This window comes from Lycorma delicatula, chromosome 1, assembly GCF_047948215.1.
Source record: "Lycorma delicatula isolate Av1 chromosome 1, ASM4794821v1, whole genome shotgun sequence".
NCBI lineage: Eukaryota > Metazoa > Arthropoda > Insecta > Hemiptera > Fulgoridae > Lycorma > Lycorma delicatula.
In genome coordinates this window covers 144,309,990-144,322,484 of record NC_134455.1, presented here as the reverse complement: position 1 = coordinate 144,322,484, position 12,495 = coordinate 144,309,990, and the positions used below count along the sequence as shown (strand labels likewise).

Below are 12,495 nucleotides of genomic sequence, written 5' to 3'. Positions count from 1 at the left end.
TTGCAGCTGGAATATCTATGTTAGTGACAAGGTACAATAAGTGCCTAAATTTCAATGATATTTATGTGGAAAAGTAGAGGAAAGATGTAGTTTTAAGATGTATATAATAAAATGTGTTTACTATTTACCTATAACTGTGTGTTTTATTAATAATCAAACAGAGGTCTTACTTTCCGAATGGCCCTTGTAAATAACAATAATGGGGAAACTGATATTCTTGAAAAATATTATATCAGCAATTTAAATTTAAAAAAAGAATGCGGCAGAAGGTTAATTTAAAAAATCTGATGTGGGCGCCAACGACTTCCTTGTACACCTATTAAATTCCATATATACATTTTTTTTTAAATGAAAAATACATAAAATTTTATTTCATTAATAACTTCTGATATTTTTTTATTTTTTTAATTATTATTGAATTATTATTTATCATAACTGATCCCCCCTTCTAAGATCCAAATATTTCATTAATTAAAATTTAATTTGGCTACAACTCTGGAACCAATGAAAATAAGTACCACTTATGTTATATCACTGAAAAGCTCTCAATGAGGGCTTAATACTGCAGTTAAGAAAGAGTCCAAAATCCAAATTTTTTTGATTTTGGGCTTTTTTTGACACTTTTTGTTTAGCTGATTGCAATCAAAAAGGGAGGTGCACAACTAGATGTCACAACAGTCCTAAATCCAAAATTTCAACATTCTACGGCTAATCATTTTTGAGTTATGCGAGATATGTGCCGATGTCATGCCAAAACTAGTCAAAATGGATTCAGGGATGCTCAAAATAGATATTTCCACTGAAATCTGAAAACAGAAATTTTTTGCGATTACAATATACTTCCTTTACTTCGTACAAGGAAGTAAAAACTAATGAGTTAAAAAAAAAGCTTTTTATTATCTCAAAACTCATATAATGCAGATTTTTAAACTAACTTTTGAAAACTACATCACCCAAATGTCGAATGCCATTGATGATGCATTGTCAAAGGCTCCTTATATCACAAAGTATAGTGTAAAAAATATTCCCCCTTTTCCTGGGTCTCAGGAAAAAGAACATAAACGAGTTATGGCAATCAGTTGCAAGAGAATTGCAATTAAAAGAAAGAAACAAGATGGAAATAGGCACAGAAAAGTAAGAACTGAAAAAAAAAGGAAGCAATGGAGTAATTATTCTAAAAAAAAAAAAGACAGCAAAATGTGTTGAAAGGGTTTTACTAGTAATAGAATAATTACTGTCATGATAGGAATGAACGAAATGTACTTGCTTTTAATACAGGGTCTGGCATATAAATGCGCTGGCCAAGGAATGTCGCAAAATCGGGAAATCAAACATCCAGGAAAGGTTTCTCGCAGAACATACATTGCAATTCTCGCCGTATGGGCGGAAGCACCATCCTGTTGAAACCAAATTTCATGTCCTTGAAAGTCATTCAGTTTCGGTCATGTTCAACATGTTTACGTATCGATGAGATGTTACTGTTACTCTGCGATTTAACCCCTCAAAAAAATATAGGCTAACTATTCCGAACTTTGAAACCTCACACCACACTGTAACATATTGACTGTGAAGTGGTTTTTCAAGAATTTGCCGTGGATTATGCGAAGCCCAATTACAGTAATTTTGTTTATTCACAAATCCTGACAGATGAAAATGTGCCTTGTCACTTAAAAGAATAATGGCATCCTGGTGGACATTTTCGAGGATGACCTCGCAAGCTGCTTTGTGAGACGCCCAATCATTTGCATTAAGTTGCTGGACTAACATCATCTTGTATGGATGGAATTTCAGGTCGGCATGAAGAATTCGTTGAACACTTCGATCAGAAATGGCTAGTGCAACAGGATGTCTCGCTGCTGAATGTCGTGGACACCGTGTAACAGCTAACCTTACAGCGTTAATGTTTTCAGGTGTTCTCGCAGTATGTTTTCGTCCTGTTGGTTTCATTTTTAAAACAGATTACGTGTTCCTAAAATTCTTCACCCACAACAATATCATATTCCTACTAGGAACAAACGCGTGTCGATTTAAATTGAAATATCTGCAAAATAAACACTGTGTTACAATAACTGAGTCATTATTTTTAAAATAGGCTTCAATCACAAACACTTGTTGTTCACCCGACCACGACATACTGGCTACTGAAATAGCATGAATAGACCTATCGATGTACAACACTCCTCCCTTTTCATTGACAGTGGTGCCAACATAACAATTACTACAAAATCATGAGATTTATATGCTGGACCCTGTATAAGTGTACATGCCAATTAGTCAATATGAAGTAACTAGGCAACAGAAAAAATGTGTGAACAGATAGAGAAGATAATAGAAGAGCATGATGAAAATTGTTGTAAGATATTAATGGGGAAATGGAGTACTGTGTTAGGGGAAGGATATAAAAAATTATTAACTGGGTACACATAATGAAAGAAGAGGAATGGTTATTGAATTTTGTAAAAAGAAGCCTTAAAAACATCAGCAGAACAAACTGGCTTTGTTCAGAGAAGAATAAAGAAGTCATGGACTTGATTGAAAAAACAGGAGAAAATACAAGAATAGAAAGGATGGAGATAATAAGTTCCACAAAAAATTGAATAATGAATTACAATAAGATAACAAATAAAGCAAAGAAATGGCTTGCAGACAAATGCTCAGTTTTTTAAAACTGACATCTCAGCAAATGAATTTTTAAAAATCAATAACACAGGAATAAGGAGAAGAAAGTAACAGGCAGTCAAGAAACTGCCATTAGAGTTGGAAAATTATTATATAAATAGGAAGAGATACTTAAAAGGAGGAAGGAACATATGGAGAAACTACAAAAATCCAATAGAAAGTCAAATGATCTTTCTACCTACAATTAGGATAGAACAGAATTGGATGGTATGAGCAACCATCCCAAAATCAAAGTACTTATAAGTAATAAAAGGTATAAAGAATGGAAAAGGTGTGGTGGTACAAACTGCAAAAGAAGTGATTCATTATCTTAATTAAGTAGGTGGAGGAGTAATGTGATCTACAAAAATGGGATACTATCAGATGATTTTCTTAAAGCAATCATGATTTCAATCCCTAAAGAGATCAGTGAAGTAAAGTGTCAAGATCACAAGGACAGTACCTTAAGAATTAATTTTAATTATGTTTAATTTAACAATCATAAAGATCCTTCTAAGAATTCTGAACAGAAAAGTAAGTAAAAAATGCAGCAAATGATTACAGAATGAAAGTACAGATTTAGGAAGAGAAGATGGACGAGGATACAATTGGCTAATTTGAACTATTCTTGATACATATGAGATTTTATATGAAAAGGTAAAAGAGCAAGCGTGTATTATATAGATACAGAAAAACCATTCAACCAAGTCAAATGGTATTTTGATATATTAAAAAGCAAAAGAGTAGATTTTAAAAACAAGAATAATTTAAGAACTCTCTGAATCTAAAAACAGTTACAAGAATAGGGTTTGCTCTTAAACCAGGAAGAAGAGGAATAAGATAAGGCTTCTACTTATCGCCCATCATCAGTAGTGTGCAAATTAATTTGAACGTAATGAATTTTTTGTTTATTTCTATGTTGTGGCTACACTGCTTGACCACACCCATACTTTAAGTTGTGTGTATAATGTGAGGTTATTATTTGGTTATTAAGCAATCTTCATGTTTTAAATAGTGCCCTGTGAAAGTTTTTCATTTTTAGAAATTTTACTTTTATTTTCATTTTCCAAAATTATCAGCTGTGATCTTAAATCGAGAATTAGAACCAGTAGAACACATTATTTACATGTGACAACTGTTAGATACTGACTTCTTGCAGCTAGACAGAAGCTCGTCAGCACCTAAAGCAGCTTTTAATACTCTTGTGGGCCACAGCACATGCTAATAGATCAAAGAAGAGTGGAAAAATGTTATGTTTTCTGACAAGTCACATTTTTATGTTCTGAGGCAAAGGGTTCCATATGTTAAAAAAGAATCAGATGAAAATACATCACTGGCTCATATCCAATAATTAGTTAAACATCCCCACAAAAATGTTTTGGGGTTGTTTCACATTTGAAAGCCCTTGTTCATTACTTCCAGTAGATGTATGTTGAAAATGGTTGGATATATCAAGATTCCAAAGGAAAGGTTATGATACAACTTCAAAAAGGCAACAGAGTGTTCCAACAAGATTTGGCACCATGACATATTGCCAAAAAGTGGAAAATTATTTCAAAGAATGAAACATTAAAGTGCTCCTATGGCCAGGCAATTCTCCACACTAAAACCCAATTGAAAATCTTTGGGCAATAGTGAAAAAATGACTTTCAAAAATGAATTGTCACAAAAATTAACCTCATTAAAGCAATAATATTCATATAGTTTCATAATGAACATAAAAATGTGTAGTACACTTATTGAACTGATGCCAAATCGTGTATGTGATTAAGAATAAAATAGTATATATTAATTACTAAATATTCATAAATTGAAAAAGTATGATTTTCTCTAAATAAATTTACTTTTTATTAAATAATATCTGTGTTTGGATTACTTTGCTTTGCTACTGTAAATTGAAAATATTAAGCTTAAACAAGGAGAAGGGATTGTGTAAGGAGAATTAATTGTATAGCCTCAAAGATAACATGGTGTTTTTAGAGGATAACGTAAAGGATATTCAACAGATGATTTCAAAATTAGAAGACAATAGAAAAATTATGAAAAATATTGTTAAGAAAACAAAGTAATGAGGATAAGAGGCAATAAGCACCAATGATTGTCTACATAAAGGAGGAAGAATTGAACAAGCTAAATAGTACAGATACAATGTTAACAGAAAATAGTAAAAATGGAAATGAAATAAAAACTATAGTAATAGTGGCTTTTCTAGTCAATTTAATAGAAAGAAACAGCTGTTATGTAGTAAGATGCAGTAAGATTTAAGGCTAACTAATAAAGTCCTAAAGACTCTTGTGAAATATTATGATAGAGTATATCTGGATGGATGTAAAACATGGACATTAAAAAAGGGAACAGGAAAGGCTTGAACACTTTTAAAATATAAGGGTGAAAAATTAAAGGTGTAGATAAGAATACAAAATGAAAAGTATAAGGAGATTGAAGAATAGAAGCTTAATCAGAACAATTCAGAATAGGAAAAGTAAGTAATCTGGATATATCAAGAAAGAGGACTGATTAAAACACTGCTAGAAAACATGCAAAGAATAGTCAATCTAAAATACGAGCTAATAACTCAAAAATTGAAAAGAATGGAGATGGACATGGTGTGTGAGACTTGCCTCAGAGCAGATAACCTGATGATGATGATACATCCAACTAAAAAAAAGATGAAGAAAGATTTGAAGGTCATCTTGAACTGCTACAATTTATATTGTATATTTTTTGTGTAGCAGTACTGTTCGCTACTTTTTAACGTTTTTAAATAATTTTTTGTGCATGTTCTCAAGTAGCAGTAGTACTTGAAACTGTCAAGTTTTATCTATCTAACATTTAAAATGTGTAATTTAAGAATTAATTGCTTTCCACAATTAATTCTACTATTGATATTAATGTTTTACTATATATTATTAACAAAATAATGTAATTTTGTTTTTATTATTGTAATAATATTAAAAATCTAAATAAAAAAATCAAATGAAAGGTCTCAATTAGTTAGTTTTATTATTAGTCCACTACTCTATTAATTAAAATTTATTACAAACTTAAAAAATCCTAACATTACAGTCAAGAGTAAATAAAGTAAGTAACAAATATCAATAGCATTTAACATGCAAACGTAATTTCAATTTTTTTCATAATGTTTAATATACTTTCCTTTTTTATAGATCTGAAATTATCAAATAAAATTAAGCTCTAAGAAATCATTTTTTTATTGTTTGAAATATTACAAATTAAAGTTAACATTTTCATTCTTTGATTTTAAATTTATTTACTGGTCTTAACTTAATGTATAATTTGGATAGGATACTTCTACACTTTACATGTTTACTATAGATGCTAGTATTACTAAAGATGTATCAGAACACAGAACCAAGATCACTGCTACCATATATGCTATGAAAGTAGCATAATGTATAAGTTATTCACATTACACATTAAATATTATATATAATATGGTAGATGAATTAAATATTACTGTTAAGTTCACAATGTCTAAGATGAACATATTTGAGGTTTCAGAACTGCAACCTCAATTTTGACTGCATGTGTAATAAAAGCAGAATTTTTTTCAATCAAGTATTACAATAAATTTATCTAAATAAAGAAAACAACTACCTGGTATTAGCAAAGAAAACATTTCATTACAAGCATTTCCAATATAAATGTATTTAAGTTCAACTGCTGAATTGCACACAAGTTACAAACATTAAATTCATTGCCATCATGTAACTGACATATATACAATATGTGTTTCATTTTCATCCCTTTTGGATGACTAAATTTACTACCAATTTCTTTTGAGAACTACTTTTTCTTCTCTGACTAAAACAAACTTCCAGAAGTTAACATATTTTTACAAGATTAATTGCTTCAATCTGTAATCTCCCTTTTAATAATTGCTATTCCATCACCCTAATGTCTCCTAAATATTTTTTTTAATTTATGATTTTATCCTCTGCCTTTTTTACCAAATAAAAAATCTTACTAACACTAACGCAGAATGGCCATTACATTTTGAAGACATTTTAGGTTTTAAATTTAGTAAAATTTAACTTTAGTAAAACATACATTTAGTGAAATGTATGCTTCATAATTGGTTCTTTACAATTGCTGTAACTACAATGAGTCATGAAAGGGTTAAGATTAATTCAACTTAATTAACTAAAAAAAAATCTACTTAGCTTAAATCACCTTCAATACATGCTCAAGAATTATATTCTTTAGCTGAAACATTAAATGCTATTGTTTATCTTCATTCTCTTGAAATAATCAGAAATTAAATCACAAAACCAAAAAAAAACTTTTACAAGTAGCTACTGCCTACGTAAGTGCCAGATTTAATTTTCCTTTCATTACTAAGTATTTTGTCAGTGTAATGAAAAAAGTGGGAAACTAATAATATTCTCTATATTAAAAGAAAGTAATTGAGAAACGACACAGCTGGACTTAAATCAATATTTATCATTTATTAAACTTATCATACCAATTATTTGATAATAATTTCAATGTTTGATTTCCCAAACATTTTCACAAATAACTGTAATAAAACAAACAGTTTTATGGAATCAATGTAATGTAACACACAATTTTTCAATATTTTTCCAAATCTCCCATCAATTAAAATCACTAGCCAGACTCTACAAGCAAAATTGGAATTGTTAAATTTCCCCCTAAATACTAATATGCAAATGTAATACCACTAAAAACCTTTTCTTTAATATACAAATTATAAAAAGAAAAATCACATAAATTAACCACCAATGTGAATAACAAAAATAGAAATTGAGAGTAATGATTCATGGATAACTAAAACTGCAGACACATGGTTGTAAAATTATTAAACATAAAAAAAGTTATGTTTAATAATGTCTACTAAATAATAATATTCATTAATATTATTGATATTCATTTCCATGAATGCAATGTAATTTATAACAAATTTTATTATGAACTATTAAATCAGCTACAAGTATAAGAGATACAAAAAACATTTATAATATATATATGCATATATGTATTTTAAAGACAAATAAAAAAAATGGCTTCTTAATTTAATTTGTACGTTTCAAGGCTTGAAAAATTTCCAATCTACTTTACAAAATATAATTTAAAAAATTACCAAATTTTCCTAAGTTCTTGAACAGGTAAGCGAGATCTTTCAAAAAATTTTCTGGCTAACGGTCCAGGAAGGAGACTATTTGGATCTGGCTGTAAAGAACAAAATTGTGCACGATAATATTCTAATTGCTCTTCAGTCATTGTCCATACTTCAGCATCATCGGGTTCAGCCTCACCATCACTGCTATGTCGATCTGAGGATTCCTCTTCTGTTCCTAACAGCTGTCTGTGTTCTTCACATACTGCAATAAAAAAATTATATAAAACTTACGATACAATACTTTATAAGCAGAAAAAATTACTTTTAAATTTACTTTTTTTATTTTTTACTTCATAAAAGATATTATATGAATTTGCAGTAAAAAATAAGATGAAACTTCTGAGAAGAGACTATATATACACTTATTAATATTAATGTTTAAAATTTGCATATTTAAAATTTACACGAAATAGAAGTAAAATTTTGTTCAAACAGTGGAATAATTTTTGCAGATGGAAATAACTAACTTCAAAAATTCATATAAAAAAATTTTTAGAATTTCAAACAATTAAAAAAAAAAATAGAAGAAAAAATGTATTAATTTAATTACAAGACAATATGAGGGCGAATAACAAATTCACTATATTTAAAAAATAAAAACTACACTTTTTGTTTTACAATTTATTTACACAAAGATGGGGATTCAACGTGAATATCATCATTCTATATAGTCACCACCCTTGTCAATACACTTGGTCCAGCAGCCCACAAGCTTGCTCCTACCAAAAAGAAGGTCTTTGAGGGTCGCAAAACCACTTTTGCATTGCTTTCTGTACGTCTAAGCCTGTAAAGAATTGACAACCTAGGAGATGAAACCCTGACTGACCTTGAGTGGCCCAAACAAATGAATATCAGCGGGAGCAAGATCCTGACTCTAGGGAGGCTGCTGTTCCAATACCATAAAATTCAACTTGTTGATGATGGTTTGAATAGTGTGGCGAGCCATGAGTGTACGAGCAGGTATTGTCAAGAACAAAACTAAACTTTCTTCAACAATTGACCTGGCTTCAGCTTGTTTTCCAACATTTCACTGTAACTCATACTGTTGATCTTAGTCCCCTTTTCCATGAAGTCTTCCAGTGTAGACCCTTTTGCGTCTCAAAAATGTTAATATAACCTTTCCCGCTTACAGCTGTCTAGAAATTTTTCTTTGTCAAAGATCCCAGTTGTTTCCACTCTATATTCTGATGATTCAATTCTGGCTCATATTGGTGAACCCACATTTCATCACCAATAACTATTCAGTTCAAAAACGTGTCGCCTTCCTTGTTCAAGTGATCGAGTAAGCGTTGGCAGATGTCAACAAGTTTGAGCTTGTGTTCTACAGTAAGCTGTCTTTGTAACCATCACACACAGACTTAAGCTCAATATCCATGATTTGATGGGCAGAAACATGACTGATATGCAGAGAAGATGCTACCTCATCGATGGTAACTCACTTATTTGTCCGAACCATGTCTTAACCTTACTGAATCTTGTCATCCATAGTGGAGATTGATGGGCATCCTGCTCCCTCTAAATGCACCCCACTCATCCAGCCACTTAACTTGAGTACAATTCACAAAAAAACACTTTTACATGATAAAGCATTGTCCCCGTACTGTGACAAAAGTCACGAATTTCAGCCCCCTTTCACACTTTCCGACACGAGAAATCGGATCACTGCTGGTTATTTGTCCTTGATGCAAACTATTAGTTGATCAGAAATGTTTACCCTGTAATAGCCTGGAAGGCAAATGATAAGATCAGGAACAAATTTAACACACATGACTGCAGTCGTACCCACTCTCAGCATGCATGCATAGATGGCACCACTATGACAACCTTGAAGGTGTGTGAAGGTGGCAAAAGTGTATGAGGTTTGATAAAAAAATACACAGAATTTTTATATTTCTCAAACTGTATAAATCACAATGTCACTTTTTTTTATTGTTGTGTTAGTACACTTGTCCCTAACATACATTTACATGGGCAACCATATTGGATGCTTAGTTTATTGTTGGCTGCCGAAAAGGTTACACATGTTTTAGTATGGTAGATGATTTGTAATTTGTAAGAAAAATAGAACAAAGAATCTGCATTAAAATTGCTTTAAGAATGAAATAAAATGCAGCACCACAATGGAAATGTTAAATGTTGTTTTTGACAATTCTTCTATGAATAGAACAAGCATTTAGAGTGATTCAAATGTTTCCAAGAGTGCCATGAAGACATTGAAGATGACAACAAGCACCCTAGATGTCCCAGCACTTAACAACCAGTGACAACATCAAAAAAGTGAAGAAAATGATAATGGGCAATCACCGAATCACTACAAGAGAGATTGCTGATGATGTTGGCATATCATCTGACTCATGCCAAGCAATTTTTTCAGATGTTTTGGGCATGAAGCGTATAGCAGCAAAATTTGTCCTGAAGTTGTTGAATCTCAAACAAAAGCACTGCCAAATGAACATCGCTCAGGAGCTACGCTGAATGAAATCTATTATGATCCAGATTTGCTAAAAATGGGTCATAACTGGTGAAGAAATGTCGAATGTATAGGTATGGTCAAAACTTAGGGCCAATCATCCCAATGGAAGCATCCTGAAGAGCCAAGACCGAAAAAAGCTAGTCACATTCGATGAAATGTGAAGGTTCTTATCATTGTGTTATTAAATTTCAACAGCTTAATGTATTATGAGTTCTTGCCACTAGGTCGTACTGTCACTAGGAGTACTACCTGGAAGTTCTATGCCATTTGCGTGAAGCAATCTGAAGAAAATGCTCGGATTCGTGGCGAAAAAATTCATGGCAATTGCACCCTTATACTGGACCTGCTCACTTCACTGCTTGTTCATGAATTTTTGGCTAAAAATAACACTGTTATGATGCCCAACCTCCACATTTGCTGGACATGGCCCCCTGTGACTTCTTCCTATTCCCCAAGCAGAAAAGAACCATAAACAGATGACGTTCTGGCAACACTGAAGAGATAAAAACATAATTCCTGAAGTAGCTAAACGCTATACTGAAAATTGCGTTCCTGGGGTGCTTCAAAGATTGGAAAAAGCACTGGCACAAATGTATTTATCTGAAAGGGAGTACTTTGAAGGTGATAAAATCAATATTGATGAATAAATAGAAATGTTTTGAAAAAAGCTAAAATTCCGCCTATTTTTATCAAACCTTAAAAATAATTTTTTACTTGCCCTTGCAAAAACAACCAATAATAAGTTAAAAGAAATCAAAATTAAATTAAATAGACAGGCACTGTTATTACATGAATTATACAAGAGTGTTAAAAATGATCATAGTTTTATGATTTTCTATAAAGATTAGTATTGTGAACTACTACCAAGTAAAACCCTTTAAAATCTTTTTCAATTGATTTTTCAAACATAAAACTAAGTTATTAGTTACTTATAAACTAAGTTATTAATTATTGTACCGACATGTTAGCTAGCAGCTTGACTGTAACTGATCTAATGCAAATTATCTTAATGTGACATGGATAATGTATAACAAGTTGGTACAACTGAAATATTATGCACTTAAATTATGCACTTTACTTAATATTACTTAAATATTAACACTTTACTTAAATATTATGCACTTTTTTCAGATAAAACATAACAAGAATTTGTTATGTTTTATCTGAAAAAAGTGCATAATATTTAGCTTAACTGATCTACATCACTGCCTGAAGAACCCATTCATTATCACCGATTCAAACGAAACGAGTTAGCAAAAGTGATAAATGACTGGAAGAAACTACTAAAGGATTTAGGTTCCAATAACAGATGATATAATTATCTAATTATATCATTGAGAGAAAATTAAATTAACAAAAATAATTCAGTAATGAAAATCTATTTAATAAGTGGATCATATAACAAATCAAAAACTAACTTCTATTCAAAATATCATATTAACTTGAATATATTGTGCACTTGATAATCAACTTCAAAATCAGGGCTCATGTTATATTTGAAACAAAGTTGGCTACATACCACACACTACAGGTGTGTTACCACTGTTTTTTATAAGCCATGCAATTATCAAACAGCAACAGCTATGGTTGCGTGTTTGTTAATATTTGCTTACATAACTACTTGAAGATTACAGTGAAATTTATTTGAAAAATAATTTATTATAAGTAGGCTTAAATTCATGTACAAGTAAAAACTCAATAATAAGCAAAGGCAGTAACAATGGAAATAGAGCTATTGCTGAAAATATGTCGGTAAGGAAGTATTTAAGATTGAAAAAATAAAATAAAATCTTTGGTTCTGGAAAGCAGTAGATCCTGTCAGGTTTTTTCTTTGTGAACAATCAGTCTCCACAAACAGATAGAATAAAATATTTGAATAAATCTATGAGTAAATACAGTATGGCTTCACGATTTCAACAGATATGTGACAAATGGAATCAATGAGAATTGTGAAGGAAGATAGCACTCAACATTTCAAGGCCAGTCAGGAGTGGTTAACTCAATGTTTAAAAAAACGTTATCTATCACTTTTTTTTTTTTTTTTTTTTTGTCTTCAGTCATTTGACTGGTTTGCTGCAGCTCTCCAAGATTCCCTATCTAGTGCTAGTCGTTTCATTTCAGTATACCCTCTACATCCTACATCCCTAACAATTTGTTTTACATATTCCAAACGTGGCCTGCCTACACAATTTTTCCCTTCTAC

At 31.1% G+C, this 12,495-nt stretch overlaps 1 protein-coding gene across 1 annotated transcript in view; it reads right to left on the bottom strand.

The window, feature by feature from the left end:
* The window catches only part of Reps (RALBP1 associated Eps domain containing), a 114,266-nt gene that overhangs the window by 82,072 nt on the left and 19,699 nt on the right, over window positions 1-12,495 (bottom strand). The window contains exon 4 of the mRNA XM_075363266.1: window positions 7,781-8,021. Coding sequence (XP_075219381.1) covers window positions 7,781-8,021 — 241 coding nt within the window. The remainder of the gene's footprint in view (window positions 1-7,780; window positions 8,022-12,495) is intronic.